This window comes from Oryzias melastigma, linkage group LG9, assembly GCF_002922805.2.
Source record: "Oryzias melastigma strain HK-1 linkage group LG9, ASM292280v2, whole genome shotgun sequence".
Lineage (NCBI taxonomy): Eukaryota > Metazoa > Chordata > Actinopteri > Beloniformes > Adrianichthyidae > Oryzias > Oryzias melastigma.
Window position 1 is genome coordinate 18,867,607 of NC_050520.1, and position 18,809 is coordinate 18,886,415.

At 38.2% G+C, this 18,809-nt stretch overlaps 2 protein-coding genes and 1 long non-coding RNA gene across 4 annotated transcripts; 2 read left to right on the forward strand and 1 right to left on the reverse strand.

Moving 5' to 3' along the window:
* Positions 1–13: 13 nt before the first annotated feature.
* Positions 14–6,430, forward strand: slc6a4b (solute carrier family 6 member 4b). The gene is made up of 13 exons (XM_024274657.2): positions 14–421; positions 1,095–1,229; positions 1,364–1,583; positions 1,715–1,853; positions 1,973–2,107; positions 3,488–3,591; positions 4,055–4,182; positions 4,284–4,396; positions 4,547–4,678; positions 4,803–4,902; positions 4,999–5,099; positions 5,453–5,620; positions 5,693–6,430. The coding sequence occupies exons 1-13, from the start codon at positions 220–222 to the stop codon at positions 5,771–5,773; spliced, it is 1,758 nt and encodes a 585-aa protein (XP_024130425.1). The 5' UTR covers positions 14–219; the 3' UTR covers positions 5,774–6,430.
* Positions 6,431–9,054: 2,624 nt separating this feature from the next.
* Positions 9,055–11,822, forward strand: LOC112148750. The gene is made up of 2 exons (XR_002919685.2): positions 9,055–9,670; positions 9,841–11,822. It is a non-coding gene; the product is annotated as an uncharacterized LOC112148750 (long non-coding RNA).
* Positions 11,823–12,334: 512 nt separating this feature from the next.
* ankrd13a (ankyrin repeat domain 13A) lies at positions 12,335–18,790 on the reverse strand. 2 transcript variants are annotated; one of them, XM_024276063.2, is made up of 15 exons: positions 18,263–18,790; positions 17,631–17,766; positions 16,988–17,112; positions 16,850–16,895; positions 16,542–16,685; positions 16,256–16,445; positions 16,000–16,066; positions 15,837–15,918; positions 15,696–15,757; positions 15,476–15,606; positions 14,661–14,818; positions 14,450–14,584; positions 14,223–14,377; positions 14,089–14,153; positions 12,335–13,985 (listed from the first exon to the last, which is right to left on the reverse strand). In XM_024276063.2, the coding sequence occupies exons 1-15, from the start codon at positions 18,368–18,370 to the stop codon at positions 13,796–13,798; spliced, it is 1,794 nt and encodes a 597-aa protein (XP_024131831.1). In that variant the 5' UTR covers positions 18,371–18,790; the 3' UTR covers positions 12,335–13,795. The 2 variants fall into 2 exon arrangements, with proteins under 2 accessions (XP_024131831.1, XP_024131830.1); XM_024276062.2 differs by having other exon boundaries at positions 14,223–14,380.
* Positions 18,791–18,809: the final 19 nt, after the last annotated feature.

Here is an 18,809-nt window from a genome sequence, read left to right on the forward strand (position 1 = left end):
TGAAATTAATCCCTCAAGTTGTAAAAGTTTTCGCTGCTTCTCTCAATCGACACCTCTTCTGTCTGCGTGACAGCTCGTCCATCTCCAAGTGGCCGCTGCTGCTCCACCAACTCCTCCCACTCGGCCTGTCATCACCACAAGAGCAGCGTCCTCCTCTCTGAGGAGCGGCTCCTCTCACTGACTTTTCACAGTCCGGTGCCCCGACAGGACTCAGCAGGCATGGCCGGCAGCCTCGCGCACCAGGGCTCCCCGAACCCGGGCTACAATGCCCACAACCCAGTCACTGTGCCGGTCCCCATCCAGACTGACTCCAGGGACAAGTGGAGCAAGAAGATGGATTTCCTCTTGTCTGTCATTGGCTTTGCAGTTGACCTGGGAAATGTTTGGAGATTTCCCTACATATGTTATCAGAACGGCGGCGGTGAGTCTGCTGGACAATGATACTGTTATGGGTCAGGGGTTGTGGAACTTGATCCAGTGTTTGTGTGGCACTGGTGTGGAAAAAAACGAAACTATTAAAGCGACTTAAATAACGCAGAAAACGGGCAAAATCAGGAACTATCCATGGTGCTGAAACGCGTAAAATGCGCATCAAAACTTTCCAGTTTTTCAGGAAACAACAGTCTAAAGTATTCCAAGGTAATAAATTGGTTGACAAAAAAAACGAAAAGAAAAGAAATCAATATATGCATTGTACATTTACTTTTATTTTTTAATAAACTTAAAGGAAATAGCTTTTTTCCTTGCTGACTTTGGTGGTCTATAACATTTTAAGGCAGTGTTATAGTTTTACTACAGTTTTTTTTCTTAAAAATGAAAATATTAGAATTTTCTTATATAAAACAAATATTATTTTATGAGAGGATTTTTTAAACAATTCCAAAATGTGTATTTAATGCTTTAAAATCACAAGATATATTTTGTTCTACTTTATTTATGTGACCTTAAAAATGTGTTGCACTAAATGAAGTATTTTTTTAAATAATTAAAAAATATAATATTTACAAATGTATAAAATACATTTGATACGGTTTGATTAGACAGAGAGAATAATCATGGCTCCTCAACCTCCTCCGTCGTGCGTCTCTCGCCAGGTGCGTTCCTGATTCCCTACATATTGATGGCCATCTTTGGCGGTGTTCCGCTCTTCTACATGGAGCTGGCGCTGGGGCAGTTCCACAGAACCGGAGCTATATCCATATGGAAACACATCTGTCCCATTTTCAAAGGTAAGGCTGCTCCACAGGATTTTAAAAGTCTCATGATGTATCCTTGTCTTGTTTTGAAATAAACTACTAATTTATAAATCAAAGAAATATAATTTTAAATTGCAAGCCTTTCCATTTGCGGTTACCTCTTTCAGGTATAGGCTATGCCATTTGTATCATCGCTCTGTATGTGTCCTTCTACTACAACACCATCATCGCTTGGGCCCTTTTCTACTTCTACTCCTCATTTTCCACCATCTTGCCTTGGACAAACTGTGATAATGCCTGGAATACCCCCGACTGCACCAACTATTTTGGCATGGACAATGTCACTTGGACAAATTCCTCCAGGTCTCCGGCAGAGGAATTTTACACGTAAGTGCATGTAAGTGTGAGTAACAGAAGCCGCATATATAAATAGCTTTACAGTAATGTAGCCGCAGAGATTTTTTTTTCTTCAGCATGTCTGCTGCCAACTGGATGATTTATGTGTTTGACTTCAACAGGAGAAACGTCCTGGAGATCCACAAGTCGTCGGGGCTGAAAGATGTGGGGGGAGTCCGCTGGCAGTTGATGCTTTGCCTTTTTTTAATTTTTACTATAGTATACTTCAGCCTCTGGAAGGGGGTCAAAACCTCAGGGAAGGTATCGCATAGCAACAAAACATCACAGCTCATGGGTTTTTTTTCTATTTTAATCACACATCTTTGATACCTCTCATCTCTGTGTGTTTCTCACTTTGATTTATGCCTGAAAAAACCCAGGTTGTGTGGGTGACCGCCACCCTGCCCTACATAGTGCTTTTCATCCTTCTCATTCGAGGAGCCACTCTGCCAGGAGCCTGGAGAGGGGTGGTGTTCTACCTGAAGCCCCAGTGGGGAAAGCTGCTGGAAACTAGTGTGAGTTATGCAAAACTGGATAAAAAAAAAAATAGTAAAGAAAGTATGGCCACAGTTTCTTCAACCACGATCTAAGGAAAATAAAAAGAAACCTTTGTCGTTATGCTCACATTCCAACTCTTTAATAAATACGTAGAAGATCAAAATCATTGTAATATTTCTGATGTTAAGGTTAAAACTACAAAAACTTTATTAATAAATTAAATATAAGAAAAAACAGGGTTAAGGTTACTTTGACATTTATTTCAAGTGCTTTGGGGCATTCTGCATTAATTTAACATTTAATTCTTCAGTATCATTTTTGAATTAACCATAATTTATATAAATTCTTTTCTAGAAACAAAGTTATTTCAAAATTCTGGCAAAAATTAAAGCAAGAAATCAAATTTTAAACATGAAATTATGCAATAATAAACCCTTTGCTTAGCATTAAATTGAATCTATGAGTCTCTCCCAAGAAAATATAACTTAATATCCAGATTTAATAAAAAATGATAATTAACAAAATTGCATCATGGATTTTTTTAAACTTAATATTCAGACTTAATAGGTCTTGGTCAGTTTCTCAGCTGAATATATAAAAAAGTAAAAATTAGATTAAATAAAAAATGATTTAAAAAATGTTATAAAATAAGGGAAAAAAAAGTACTTAAATGATGAATCATTACTTAGAAAAACAAAAACGTTCATGATAGCCAAAAATAACGATTTTTTTATGTTTAATTTGCTGTTTTTGATTACCTTAAAAAATCAAATTTTGAGATTATTTTTTATAATAATAATAAAGAAATAATACAAATATTTTCATAATTTTTTAAATAATATAAATAATATTGACTTGTGTTACTTAAAATTCTTTTGGTTTATAGGAAAAACATAAAAAACAAAAGCAGATTCTTGATTTTTTAGAATCTACATTTTGATTCAAACTCTAAAACATTCTTTTGTTGTTTTCCAGCTCGCCGTTTCTGTTTACCAAACAGTGTGTGAGTGCTTTAGTTGCAGGAGAATATGGATGAGACCAAATGAAATGCATAAATAAGCCACAGAGGAGGATAATAAGATGCATAATTGGTTTAGATTTTCTACCCATTAACAAAGGCTTCCCTTTCTGAATCGCACACTAATATCCATCGCTGCTCTCCTCTTTTTAATGCCGACTACAGCCTCCTCTTCAGATCTCTCTACATGCAGCTGTGCGGAAAATACACACAACTTATGCAACCTCTCACAGCCAAAGTTACACACAACAAATAGGATACAACAGAAAAAACACTCTAATAATAATTTTAGGATTTTCTCATTTTATATTTAGAAGTACTATTTTATGGACAGATCCCCCAGAACAGCGGGTGATGCGTCTCTTTGTTTGTTTCAAAGGTGTGGGTGGATGCAGCCGCACAGATATTCTTCTCTCTTGGGCCGGGGTTCGGGGTCCTCCTGGCTCTTTCCAGTTACAACCCTTTCACGAACAACTGCTATCGGTACTGATTATGACAACGACACAACAACAGACGTTATCATCAAACCAGCTGCTACTTTGCTATTTATCTAAAACATTTTTTTAAGTTACTTTGTTTCAGTTAGTGCATCTTTGGTACAGAAGCCTGTGAGCTTGAATAAGACCATTTGGAAATGATTTAAGAAAAAAAAGAATTTTATTGTCTGTAACTCAAAGATAAAGTAAGAATTACATTTAAATAAAATTCATCAGAACTTCTGAAAAGAAAAAGAAGCCTAACAAAGAGTTACGTAATATATAACTTTTTCTAAGTTGATTTTACTGTGTACTTTTTCATTATTAATCTACAAATATAACAAAAATATCCTAACAAAATTAGGCATAAATATTAATACTAATATCTGATTGATAAAACCTGAAAAATATGAATGAATGACAACAGAATATATATTTTCCTTCATTAATAGAGTTTTCTTCCCCCACAGAGATGCTATAGTGACCAGTTTGGTGAACTGTCTGACCAGCTTTGTGTCGGGCTTTGTGATCTTCACGGTGCTTGGTTACATGGCAGAGATGAGGAAGGTGGAGGTTGAAGACGTTGCCAGAGATAAAGGTTGGATAATCCCTCCAATAAAAATAAATAAGTTAAATGCATTTAAATATTGGAGCTGCATCCTAAATGTAAATTCTCACTGTCGTATTGTTGCTTTCCAGGACCCAGTTTACTCTTCATCACTTACCCAGAAGCCATTGCAAACATGATGGGCTCCACATTTTTTGCAATCATCTTTTTTGTGATGATGATCACGCTGGGGCTAGACAGCACGGTAAAACATTCAGCGTTATGCAAGATGAATGATGTTTTACTAAATCTAAAATAAAAAAGAACTGTTGTTCCTGTGACTTGAACTCTGAGGAGAAATAAAAGTTATTAGTCAATTCAAGTGTTTATTATGAATAAAAAATGTTTGTTTTAGTTTGGAGGTTTGGAGGCGATCATCACTGCAGTGCTGGATGAATACCCTGACCAGTTCTCACACAGACGAGAGCTTTTTGTGCTTTGTTTGGTGGTGGTCTGCTTCCTGGGCTCCCTGAGCACGCTCACAAATGTAAGTACCTTCATTTTAATGCCAGGAGGGTTACATTTTGTAAGATTTGTCACTGTTACAGTAAAAGAAATAGTAATTGTCTTAGCGCTAAGAGATGAACTGACATGTGAACTTCCGTTGAAAGGGCGGGGCCTACGTAGTGAAGCTGTTGGAGGAATTTGGAGTGGGGTGCTCCATCATTGCAGTGGGGTTCCTCGAGGCCATCGCTGTTTCTTGGTTCTACGGTAAATTTTTACTTTGTATTAGTTGTAGCTTTTAAAAAAACAACAGAAAAATATAGAAAACGTTAATATTTCATGTTTTTTTTTGTTCTCTTTTAGGTATTAAGAGATTCAGCAACGACGTTCAGGCCATGCTGGGCACGGCACCAGGATTATTCTGGAGGGTGTGCTGGGTTGGCATCAGCCCAGCCTTTCTGGCGGTAACATTTTGAGCTTTATTTACTGTAACAGCTTGATAGCTGCAATCTGCATGTCTATCGCTCAAGGATAAACACTTAAGCTTTAAGATACAGTTCTGAAAACATCAAATAAGAAAAATTGGTTACAGAGATTCCAGAAGAGAGATCAAAAGATGGCTGGATTACCAACCTTTGAAGGTTTTATCAGCCTTATCTGTAGATAAAACTCCTCAAACTTTCCCAGAATAAATATCAGACAAATGTTGCTTTTCTTTTTTAATCCTCTTTATTGTTATTTGCATCTCACTCTTTGGCATTTCACATGAGAAACATGAGAAAACTTTAATAAAGTTGTTTTTTTCTAATCTTCTCAGTACATCATAGTCAGCTCTTTGCTGAAAGCTCCACCGCTCACGCTGTTCGACTATAAGTACCCAGACTGGAGCATCACGGTGGGCTACATCATCGGCTTCTCGTCTTTCATGTGGATCCCCATCTACATGGTCTACAAGCTGGTGTGGACACCTGGTTCGCTCAAACAGGTGAGTGGACTTTAAAATGCCACAAAAAATACTTTTTTTCATCGTATTTTAACTGTCGTCCTCTTTCCACAGAGGTTGGCGGTGTGTCTGAGACCAGAGAGGACCATTCCGGACATCCACGCCGACAACCTCAACATGACCATTGTACAGTAGAGCGCCAAACGCATCTGTGTTCTTGTGAATTATTCTTCATGCCACACTGGGGAAGTGAATTGTGATCAAACCTGACCTGACGCCGTGACTGTTCACCTGTGGGTGATGTGGGAACAGCTGACTCTCACTGCATGTGTCCACTCTGTGAACGAGCTGAGTGCTGCAACATCGTCATCCTGAGAGGGACTCAGACAGCAATACCTTCGCTCTGTGTGTGGTGCCGACGAGCATCATTGATATAGTTTTAATCTTTGCTTCTGTGGTCGTATGAGTCACCTGTGGTCTGTTGGCCTGAATTATTGTTTTCAAAGTGTAACATTCGACACATTATTCTTTAAGCAGCCATTAAGAAAAACAATTAATTTTTTTGAGTAAGGGTATGACTGTTGTTTCACAAATAAATGTACTTTTATAGAGTATAATAGGCAACAATTTACCAACTCATGATTTCAATAAACTCCAATCACAATGTTTTGCCTTAATCGGATCAAATGTACAAAATATTCACCATCCTTTTGTGCCTCTCCAATGATGTATGTTCTGATGTCTTAAGTTTTAGTCACAAATATTATCAAAGCTTTATTTACTATATTGGAAACTGATGTGATGGTTGTTGTCTCCTGTTTAACAGATGTGTATAAAGTGATACGCTGTGATGTAGAGTTGTTTTTTCCCCTGTATGTGCTTCCTTTCATTCTAACACGGACACAAAAATGCTAAATTCTAAGTTCTATTCCACAAGTTTTAGCATGAACATACCCAATTATTTACATCTAAATTTAAAATTGACATTTGAATAAACAAAATTGCCATAGAGAAGTCATTGACAGTAAAGCCAACAGACGTTCACATCACAACATTCCCACTGAAATTTACCTGCAAGTTTTTTACTCTTTGCTCACTCAGACGAGCATTTATTCAAGGCAGCTCCGATTACTTCAAGGAGAACAGGAATGAATGTGCTGAGTGGAAACACAGGATTTCCCTGGTTGACAGACGTGCAGATCAAAGCCTCTTTTTGTGTCAGTCACGGCTTTTGAACTAGGAAACCAAAGGATTCACTTGAAAGACGCGCCGTGTTAAATATGGTGGTTTCTCCATCAGAAGATTAACAAGTAACATATTTAGGAAGCATTAGCCACAAAATATGGCATAACACAGTACAAATGAAGAGAAACAAACATCCAAAATGGGTCAGTAGTAGTGAAAACTGCTTTAACATGACATAATAAATCTTCAGGTTTCATAAAAAATTATGCTGAGATTTTAATTGAAAATATAAATGTATTGATCCATCAAAATGAAAGATAAAACCACTAAGAGTCTGCTTCCATAGCTTTGTTTGGGGTTATTGTACACCAGGGAAGAGTCAAGACAAATGAAACGTGTCACAGTGACTGATTGATTTCCTTCATGGTTGATAGCAAACTGGATGAGTTTCTTGATTAAGATGTTTGCCAATATTTCTTTATGAAGAGGCAATCTGTTGAAGTATCCCTAAAATTAGTTCAAAGAAACTATATTCTTCTCTATTATTCCTTCAATAAAACTTACTGATGTTGGGTGAATTTTGTGCATTGATTTATTAAATTTGCTCAGGTAATATTAAATAAATAACTAAATAAAGCGATCATTCCAGCATACCGAATCCGTGTATCCTTTGAAAATTCATTTTTCAAATAAAAATCAAAAACCATGCAGCGATTTTTTTAATTCGTTTTTTTATTTTAAGTTGAAAAATGAAAAAAAAAAGTTTTTGTTTTGTATTTTCATTTAAAAAACTAATGATACACGGATCATACCGTCAAATATGTTCGTAAAACTAAATAAAGTTCATAAATGAGTGAAAAACTCTTGATAAAATGATAAAAACAAGTTCTAAACTAACATAAGATAGTGGAAGCTTCATATCTAACCTCTTGTTTAGTTTATTAGCCCCATCAGGTCAACTTCCTTATTTAATCATTTTACAAGACAGTAATTCGTTGAATCCGTTCATGGTTTTTCATATATGCAATTAAAGCAAAACTTCCCACTTCATAAACTATGCATTTCTTTTACTTGAGGCTTTTAGAAAGCCTCCAGTTTTAATTTCTGGCCTCCGTGAGTGACATTTCTTAAGCTTCATTAGACTTCTCTGTAATCAGCTGCTGTCACAGCCGGAGCAGTGTCTCAGTAAATGTGGAGGCAAAGGCCACAAACATCAGACAGGCAGAGGGGTTGTAACGGCTTCATTCTCAGGAGACTTCTGTCTGATCTTCATTGCTCTTTGACATTTCAGAATGAGAAGCTTGAAACTTGTTTTGGCTTCCAATTAGAAAAGGAACTTTTAGACATTTTACAATCCAGCAAAATAAAAAATTAAAAATTAAAAGCAGTAAAACACTGGCTGTCAGGATCTGGGGCTAAACATACAAGAGACCATGTTTGTGGAAAAAAACTCAAAGGCTTCATAAATAACGGAAACATGAACAAACTGTAAAACAAGAGAGAAAAAAGATGACAACACTGACAATGAAGAACCTAAAGCCGCACATGAACAGGTTGTGGATCATTAACTAAGTAGAGACAGCTGTGGATAATTACCACCTTGAACTTGTCACTGTGACGGAAAAAAACACATAAAACCTGAAAAAAAAACATGACAACCCTCAGCAAAAAGTTGTACACTTTAAGTTTATTCTAAGTAAAATCAAGCAAGTATAGCAAATAAAACTATGATATGGACGAGGTATATTTTGAGTAAAAAATATTCTAACTGAACACTTGTCCAGGCTTAATTGGAACATTTTAACTTTACAATATATAACTAATTAAAAAGTATTCTTGCTATGTTTATATTTAAGTATATTTAATAAAGTTTCACATTGTCACACTGGCACCATTCCAAATAATTCCTTAGTGGTTTGATATATTGGTGAATTTTGATACAAAACACCACATTTTAAACAAATGTTTAATTGCTTCTGCTTACTAAAAGTTGTGTTTGTAATTTGTTTTAAACTGAAATGACACCTTTATGACAATAAATTGTAAAACAGCTATTGAAAATTCTGTTTTCTACAAAAGGGGGCAAAGGTGCCCTCTGACCATTTCATAGTCAACTTATGAGGTATGTAAACCCCATAAATAACATTTTACGGCTTAGGTGTTAAAGTCCCATTTTTAAAAATCTATTGTAAAAGTGTTCTTGGTGGTCTATTAATAATGATTGTGCTGTTTTTAGCCAAATTTAAAAAAAAATAAACCTGTGTTATTTTCCAGGACTTAGTTTCTGTAGAGTGACAGGAGCTCATCAGAGACTGGTCTCCGAGTTGTGGGCGAGGCTGTTTGCGCTGAAGTAATCCTCCACCAATATCCCATGATCCTTTGGTTGACACTCTCTCATTTTTTTATTTTTTATTTTTTTGAGAGACTGTAGGACACTCTTTCCTGCTGGCCTACAGTCCCTCACAACCCTTAGCCAGTGATGCAAAAAAATGGCGAGGAAAAAGAAGATGGACCTTTTTGTCAACAAGTGAATGCATCTGATTGGATACTCAGACATGCAGTTTTAATCGTATTATTAGATGTATATTTGTCCTCCATGTTGAGAAAATGTTACAGAACGTGTCAAAATGCAACGATTTTCGTTGGAGTTTGTCTTTAAAGGGTTAACCGGAGCAACTTCCTCTTAACCCGGCGGGCTTTAAGACCCAGGTGACGCGGAAGAGAGAAAAAAAACTCCATCTCTGCTCTCGCGCTCATCTTCCATCCTCCTCCTCCAGACAAGCACCATGATATTACATCTCATCCCTCACGCTGTCCTGCTCGGCTGCTGTGTGGTGGTGAGCGCTCTGATCGAGGACTCCACGCTGACCGAGAGACCCTACGAGGTCCTGCGGAAGCAGAACTTAGGTGAGGCCGTTTACCTGCAGCTACTGCGGCCTATCAGACTCTTATTATTAAAGCTGCCGGGGGTGCATACTGCCAATCTGCAGCTAATTATAAACAAAAGCGAATATGAGTCGAAAATTACGTGTTTTTCTGACTGATCGGAGCTGCAGGTTGTGCTTTCCTCCTCACAGTCTCCCTTGGGAGCGTCCTCGCCGTCCTCCTCCTGCTGATGATCATCATGGTTGTGTGCGTCTACAAGCCGCTGCCCCGCCGCTGACAGACTGCCGCCATCCCCCCCGGCTTCCTACAGACTATTTATCAAAGGATCAGGCTGGAGGAATGGGTCAGCCTGTATAAGAGCCTCTCCAATACATGCAAATATTTACCTGATCCCACAGCTCACAATCTGTCATTTCAGAATTACTGCATGCTTAGTTGATGTAGGTCATCTGCAGGAAACATGTATGAAACATCCATTAAAAGTGAGCCATATTTTTGGTTCTTCAATAATATTATAGTGCGTTACAAAATATTATGCAGACTGTATTTAAGTGTCAAAAGGATAAAATGATTTGTTCTTTCAATTACAGTATAAACTCATTGATGATATTGTGTCTCGGAGCTCTTTGAATCACTGAAATAATCTCAGACACCTGTGATAAATAGTTTACAGGTGAGTTCGAAAAACTAAAGGACACTGCACTTATACTCCATACCAGTAGGTGGCGGTAATGCACCTACTCACTGTGTGCCATCCCCAATAAAACTATACAAGAAGAATGAGGAAGACGTTTTCAAGCAATATGGGAAAGAAAAGGGATCTATCCGATGCTGAAAAGAATGAAATAATTGAATGCATTGGACAAGGTATGAAAACCTTGGATATTTCGCGAAAACTTGAGCGGGATCATCGCACTATTAGGAGATTTGTGGCTGATTCAGAGCACACACGGGTTCGTGCAGACAAAGGCAAAATAAGGAAGGTTTCTGCCAAACAAATAAATCGGATTAAGAGAGCAGCTGCTAAAATCCCATCACAAAGCAGCAAGCACATATTTGAAGCTGCTGGTGTCTCTGGAGTCCCACAAACATCAAGGTGTAGGATCCTCCAGAGGCTTGCAGCTCTACGTAAACCTTCTCTTCAGGCTCAGACATACATGGAGGCCAAATTTCAAACTGTCTTGTTCACTGATGAGTGCCGAGAAACCCTGGATGGTCCAGATGAATGGAAGACCACCATGTCCCAACAAGGCTGTGACGTCAGTGAGGAGGTGGCAGAATCATGTTTTGGGCCAGAATCATGGAGAGAAAGCTGATTGGGCCCTGAAGGTGTGAAAATGACTTTTGAAAACCTTCCCCTGACCTCAATCTTATTAAAAACCTTTAGAGCATCTTCAAGCATCTATGAGGGCGGGAGGCAGGTCACATCCAAATAGCAGCTCTGGGAAGATATTCTGACACCCTGCAACGAAATTCAAGCAGAAACTCTCCAAGAAATTCAATGAATCGAGAAGCTGCTACAAAGAGGTCCTATGTTTAAGCATGACATGACCTGTTAAGACGTTTATGATCGGAATAACTTTTGATTTTAGTAAATACAATGAAAACAAATAACCATTTTCAGTTCTTTAGAATCTGTAAAATTGTTGTGGAACTCTGTTGTGCATAATAATGTGGAATAGTTAATTTGAAGGTTTTATTTTTGGAAAAAAAATATGTATCTTTAAGATGTTTATTAGATAACATTTGTGACTTGAAAAATGGATTGAGTATTTGGAAAAATATAATTTGGAACGTGCTGTATTTGTCATGAAATGACTTCTAACTCGAGAAAATGAGGATCTGTTGATCTGGTTAGTTAGGATTATAAAAGATCAGATCTTTACGTGAATCCAGACAGATTAGTGAAAAATGAGAGGAAGGTTTGAATCCTTTGAACACAGAAAACCACAGATTTTTGTTTGAGAAAGTTCATCCTGCTGCTGAATTTTGAAGCCACACATGCTCTGAGAGAACCATGTGGTGAAGGGTGAATGGAGACCCTCCAAGATGGTCATCTAATGCTCCGGATATGACGAGAACATTTTCAGACAACCATCAGATCAATAACAGTTTATGTCTTATCAGATTTTGCAAAAAATATGTGATTAAAACTGCTGTGTATTTATTTATATATGATGTTAATTTATTTTTATAGCACTTTAGTTCATTCCATTTTTAAGCAACAATTAACCATTTATTTTGAGCTTTGAAAACCTCTTTTGATGGAACCATCTGATCTGGAGATGAATAAAAAATGTTTCTCACTCGAACTATTTTTTTCTGCCTCTGAGTTTGCAAATCGCTGAAAATAAACTTTAAAAAAAAATGAGCAGAAATAATGTTTATTTTTATATTTAAGTAAATTTCCAGACAATTAAGTAATGGATTATGTAATGCAAATGTTCTGTATTTGGAGAAGTGTCTTAAGCAGCTTTCAACCTGAATACCCCAAACCACCAACAGTAATTCAATTTAGAGCATAGAACATCCTTTCACTGCAGATTAAATATTTTCATTTTGGAAAGCTTAGAATGAACTTCAAAAAAACAAAACCAAAAAAACATCCCTGATGGGATCAACATGTTTCATGGCAGAGGAGCACAGATTGTTCCTTTTGGAAAGAAATCACACAAACTACATGAGTAGTCTTCATGGAAATAAAGTGCTTTTATTTTTAGAACATTTTCAGACACATTCGCTCATTAAACATACATCTCTTATTTTAAAAGCTGCTCAGTGTTCAAACACTTGCAATAGATTACCCTTAGTTAGCCATTGTTACGACTGTTCAGCAGTTTGGCAACTTTAGAATGAGCCGTGAAGCCAGAGACCTTAAAAAAGTGGTTGGCTGTCAGTAAAATCAACTTTAGTGGTTAATGAATGTTTTTCAGACTCTGGTGCACGTGGGACCAGAGAAAGACAAAATCTGGAAAGTAAAAAAAAAAAAAAGTTTGTTTTAAGTGGCACTCGATAAAACTGTCACCACAGTGACTCCATCGGGCATGTTCACAGCTAAGCAATCCTTGGCACACAATTCAGAAGTTACTGCTAAGCAAGCTTGATCTTGGGAGTCTTTCCTTCCATTTAGGAGGTGTTGAGTTGTTTGCTGCTACAGAAGGCAAAGTATCTGTACAGACTTCAATAATCTCTGGTACAGCAGTTAGTGGTGCATCACAGTCCACAGACAGACGGTCTTAGATATAGCTTTTTTGTTTCCTCTATTGAGGTGAAGCTGCTCAGTGACAGTTTATATAAAAAAATCGAGAGAAATGACTAAAACAGGCCCAGTTAGCAAAACTCCTATCCTTGTTGCAGCAGAAATACATCACCATGCATCTTTTTTTAATCTCTCACAGCTTCATGCTTTAGTTTCCCCATTTGTATCCTCTGCAGTACACGGAAATGTGTTCACAAATGTTCCCAACTTCTTGAATTAAAAACGTAACACAGGGACAGATATGCATGGTCGGTACCATTTCACACCATAAATAAACTTACCAGGTTACAACTTTTTTTTTTAAACAACAGTTGAACAATAAACACGTTGATTCCAATTAAAGGGAAAGCAGAAACCCTGAGAATGCTCTTAATCTGTGATGCTCAAAATAGAGACTCTGCAGAAAGACTTCATTTAAAACAAAAACCCCTTAAAATCTGTCCTTGTGGCTCTGCAGTGCTTGCAGTGAGTTTCCTGTTTTCAACCCAGCGTACAAAATCAGAGGTGAAAAGTTCTGATAAAAGGAAAAGGACAGGAAGTTCTTATGATTTAAGAGCACCATCGGAGCGCCGTTACCTGCTGTAATCCAACTTTATGTGTTCATAGAACTTTAGTTGCATTAATGTAAAATCACCCCCAGAAAACAATAAGAATGACTGGTGGTGCAAGAATGAAAGGCTGCACTCAAAAAGCTCTAAAACAGGATATGCCAGGATAGAAATATAGAAAAGTTTATATTTATCCAAAAATACTTATTGGAAAATAATGGATCTGCTGCAGAAAGAAATCTGCATTGCATAGAAGTAAGTTGGTTAGAGAGGAAAACTGAGGTGTGGCGTTTTTTGCTGCATGTGGAAGAGTTGGACCGTTTTTCCCTTTAGTTCCTTTTACTTGTCCGTGAGCGACAGCTGTAAAATCCTCTCCAGCTCCTCTTCCTCCTGCTTTCTCATCCTCTCCTCCTCCTGCTGAGCTTGTGCTGAGAGCTCCAGCGCCAGGTGAAGGTCAGAGTCGGGGCTGGAGGCAGAGGGGGAGCTGGAGCTGTTGGCAATGTCTACCAGCATGCCTTCTGGGACGCTCCTGTCGGGTGATTGACAGCAAACGATAAGGTTCAGTCGGGGTGATGAAAAATAAAGAAATCTTGTTCGAACACGCAGCTTTTGTCTCAACACCCTGTTCCTACCTGTCATCCGGGTTGCTTGGCAAGACATCCACAAAATCCCTGTCAGCAACACCCCAGATCCCCTGCTACAAACACACAATGATCCATGTCAACAAACAAAACTCCACTAATAGTGTTTTGTTAAGTTTCCTGACCTGGCCTTGAGATTCCAGCAGACTCTGATGGATGGCGTACTGCAAAAGCTCCTCGTCGTTGTTGGACACTTGCATGTGGTGGCGGTTGCCCCCCCGGCGGTGATAATTTGCAGGTACCTCAAACACTGAGGGACACACTCGAAACAGAGGAGGCTCTGCACAACAAAAACGCTGTTAGAAAAGCAAGTTTTTATGGACTGAGGCTCGTAGTTTGGCTGCACAACAACCTGCTGCTGCTGTGTCCTCTTCTCCTGAGGATGTGGGTGTGGCTGCTGGTGTTGTGGTCACTTCTTCTTCAGTGCTGCATTTATTTACATTGCCAAATGTAATTCTGGCATTCAGTACATGAAACAAAGGAATCTCTGCAAGGATGCAGCACAAAGGAAAGGTGAGAGGTGTGCTTCTTCTACGTTCAGGTTCTCTTCAACAACATTTTACCTATTTTAACAGGAAATCCAGGGGGAAATTTCAGGGTAACAAAGTCTCGTAGACGTGCAAAATGGGAACTGGTTCGAGCCATGAGGTCAATGATGGGGGTCACCTGCTCCACCAGGGACAGAGGATGCTCCTCACTCATCCAGAGGGTACCTTTGAACCTATGGGGAGGGAAGATTTTGTTTATGCTTTATTAATGCTGGGTGATAGAAAAGTGTCTATCGTGCCATTTCTCTTCAATTTTGTCTACCACTTTCATTTTTTTTCTTGTTATTGCTGAACTTTCGTGCAAAAATTTATGTTCCTACTAAAAAACTTGAAACTGTTGTGAACTTTAAAAATGCTTCTCGTGTTACTTGACAAAATAAAGTCAGAGAAAAGTAACTACTGACATTTTTGTCCATTTTTTTTAGAATAACTGAAAATATTCTTCATTTTGTGTCGTGATATATTTCGTTATTGTGATATAAAATAATTCATATCATGATATACAATTTTTTTCCCCATATCACCCAGCACTATGCTTTATTGTTATGAATCCAGACGCAAAATAATTTCAACCACATTTAAGTTTTTAAAGGCTTGTCATTGAAATAAAACTGCGTAGGAAGTGCAGCCTCTATGGCTCTGCCAATTAATTTATCAGTAATTCCAGCAATTTAAAAAAATGACTTTAAATCTTTAGCATTTTCTCACTTCCCAGTAACAGTTTATGCCATAAAAAGTTTCAAACTTGTACATTTTTTAAAAAAATCTGCAACTAAATTTATGACCACTAAAGATGCTGAAAAAAACAAAGTCTTTTAAAACCTTCTTACTTTTGTGTCCGAATGCTCAGCTCTATGGGACGGCCGATGTCTCTGTTTCCCAGGTCAAACTCTGGATTAAAATACTCCTCTGGAGTGATTGCAGTGGGATTTGTGGCAGTTGCATATTCAAGAGTCAAGTCCTTAAAAAAAAGTCATTTGAAATGAGCTACTGGATAAGAAAAAACAAGAAACAAAGGATTCAGTATAAAAGCAGATTCCATGTTCTTACCCCCTGTGCACTGATGTGTTGCTCCACAGTTCCCAGCAGGGATTCCAGAACATTTCTTTCACCTTTTTTTTTATATAAAAAGAGTAAAATGTCGAAACATTAAACATGCAATCCTACATATTGAAAGGAAAAACCTCTTACTTTTAATTCTGGCCTTCTCCTCATCTGTTAGATGCTCTGTTCTTGTTCTGATCACCACGTTGACATTGTTGACAGTGAAAACCTGAGAACATGTAAGACCATGAACACACAGGAACGATATACCCTGGTCTCCAGAAATCTGAGCTTTATAAATGATGTGAACCTTCGCTTCAAATCCATTGACCGCTTCTGTTTTGTCCGTCCTCCAGCCCCAGATCCCAGACTTGGACCTGTGGAAAATGGTTGTAACTTGAGAAAATATCTATTTTATTTCATCTGTAAGTGCTAATAGAAATAACATGAGTACCAATTACAAGAAGCAGACTTATAAAAGCTGGTAAAATATTACCCAACTTAGAAATAATTAACACTGATACAGGTGTGAAGGAGTTTACAGGAATAACTCAGGAGTTTCTTGCCTCTCAAAGGCAATGTCCTTCGTATCCAGGTATGTGTTGACAATAGGCGTGGTCAGCCTTTTGGCAACTTCCTGCTCTGCGGGCTGCATCGATTCCAATGTCACGTCTTCCATTTCTTGAGATATGTTAAAGCGCTCAACATCGACCACTTGATCGTCGTGGTTTATTTCCATCAGCTCTGCACACGAATCTGTAAGGAGACAAAGAGACGCCCTCGTGATACAACTAAAAACCGCTATAATCAGGAAGAGAATCCTCTTAGAGTTTCATTTAGAAACACACAGACCATCTCCTCTGAAGATGTAGCTCCTACGACCTCTGATCCACGTCATGTTTTCAAAGCCAAGGAGAGTGGCGTCCACTCGCAGGCAGGCACCACTTTTCCATATGCGGCAGACGTCGCTCGGACAAACTCGGGATACAAGAGGAACTGGGAAGCAGAAGCAGGACGCAAATGTCTTACAAATCTAATTACTGCAGGTTTTTGCAATTATAAAGATTTTCTGTCCATACACAAAATTGCTAACAATTGAAAAGAATTCACTTTATCAAAAAATCACAGTATAATGTAACCACACCCAAGACATTACTTACTCCAGCTGGTGAATTCCCACTTCATTTCCATATAGAAGTCTGGAGACTGGGGGTGAAAATGGAACAATTTAATGTAAACCAAAACACAAAAGGTGTCTGTAGAAAAAATGAAGTAAAACGACGTTTTAAGAGAAAAACCTTTCGGATCTTTGACAGGAGCTCAGGAACTCCCCCCAAAGCAGTGGAGGCTTTGAGGTAATCCCTGCGCTGAAGGACCAACTGGACCATCTCTGGATCTCCAGTGCTCACAGCTTCCTGCAACACTACACAGAAGTAGATACCTATCAACTAAACCACCAAGCCTTTCAAAAGATACAACATTTAACCGTGTCCATTAGAGAGATCCTCAACTTTAGTGATGTTGGACTGAAACATCAGGACTGAAATTATATAAAAACAACAATAATCAAGAAGGAGATGGACTCGTGTCAAAGAATATAAAGTTTCTACTTAAAACTATCTTTTTCAATAAAGCGCGAGTTATAGTTCCACTCGGATCACCTATTCCAAAAGTGTTCCCAGTCTATTTGTCTGAAAGTGGATAGATCAGAATGGAGAGGAGCAAGAAGTTTGCAGCCTGGCGGTTTTAGATTGTAGGCAACAACTACAAGCTTTATCAAATGACATTTTTAACCAGCTCTTGATTCATTTGAATAAAGAAATACTCAGGGATGCAAATTTAAGCTTAATTTTCTTTATATATGCCCTCTATCGTGACAAAAATGGTACATAGAACATGTTATAAAGACAATTTTCATTGGAGTGGGTGTTTAAAGCAAACCTGTCCAGCTGTTGGCGTTTTCTTTAGTGACTGCAGCACCATGTCTGAGGAGGACTCTCACTGACTCCAGGTGTCCCAGTGACACGGCCAGGTGTAATGCTGTTCTACCTCTGGGATCAACACTGTCAATGTCGTTCTAAAAACACACACAAAAACGGGCTATTTAAGATGCCATAAGGCCAGTAAAGAGCAGAACCTGCGCTTCTACTCTTAAAATAACTAAGTCCCACTTTTGGTTTCGGTTATAACAATAGTTATAACACAGACATGTACTGTCTTCATCATAAAAGCCAAAATAAGTAGTAATTTAAAACGCAAATGACTACATTTAAACATATATGCAAATTGACAGGTGCCTTAACACACCATATAGTGACTGCAATTATTCGACGCGATACTATAATGTTAATAAAGCTTCATTTGTAAATACCAAATAAAAAAAAAACGTTAATTCGTCTACGGCTAACACTAGCTTAAAACAGATAATCGAACATTGTTGGTGTTTAGCATCTGTCAACATCACTGGCCTACTTGTAACTGCTACAGGCAGTCAACAGCTAACTCTTGGCTTCAGCTAGCAACCACAGAACCGGTCTGAGTTTGTTTAGGACAAAGATAGGTTTTTTACCGACCCGTAGCAGCCGTATTTGCTCCTCCAGTCCCCTGTAATCATTGTCCCACACTGCGACATGCAGGGGAAACTTCACTCTGAAGTCTTCGCTAACGTTAGCAGTGGACATCTTCCTCTTGTCGAGCCTTTCACGGTTGGTAGCTTCCAATAATTTCAGCCATGAAACAACACTAAAGCCACGCTAGAAATGTAAGACGCATACGATACATGCTTTTACAGTGAACTAATGCCCAACCGAGAGTCTAACTTTTCCCTCCAAAGCTTTCCCCTAAATAAAACTTTCGAATAAGGAAGTACCAGAAAGTAGGACTCAGCAACGACAAGGGGGGCGGACAGAAAGCCAGATTGGTTAGCCTTTTCAAAACATTTCAAATAAATTAAGACCCTTTTTGAGATCTAAGCCAACTTAATCGTGACAGTCAATCGTCCTTTAGTCGATACAGAAAAAAAGAAGTTGTAGCGATGTTGTTGTTTTTCTTTTAAGGAAAACGGAAAGAAATAAAAGGCAATTCCAGTTTGGACTCTACCATTGCACACAAAAAGCTTGG

Bases quoted from the DNA above. Each gene is read 5' to 3' on its own strand.
- slc6a4b (XM_024274657.2), top strand. From the start codon at position 220: ATGGCCGGCAGCCTCGCGCACCAGGGCTCCCCGAACCCGGGCTACAAT. The intron at 422-1,094 runs GTGAGTCTGCTG...GTCTCTCGCCAG, and splicing joins ATGTTATCAGAACGGCGGCG to GTGCGTTCCTGATTCCCTAC. The intron at 5,621-5,692 runs GTGAGTGGACTT...CTCTTTCCACAG, and splicing joins CACCTGGTTCGCTCAAACAG to AGGTTGGCGGTGTGTCTGAG.
- ankrd13a (XM_024276062.2), bottom strand. From the start codon at position 18,370: ATGTCCACTGCTAACGTTAGCGAAGACTTCAGAGTGAAGTTTCCCCTG. The intron at 17,113-17,630 runs GTTTGCTTTAAA...ACTTCTGTGTAG, and splicing joins AAACGCCAACAGCTGGACAG to TGTTGCAGGAAGCTGTGAGC. The intron at 15,607-15,695 runs GTAAGAACATGG...CTTTTTTTTAAG, and splicing joins AACACATCAGTGCACAGGGG to GACTTGACTCTTGAATATGC.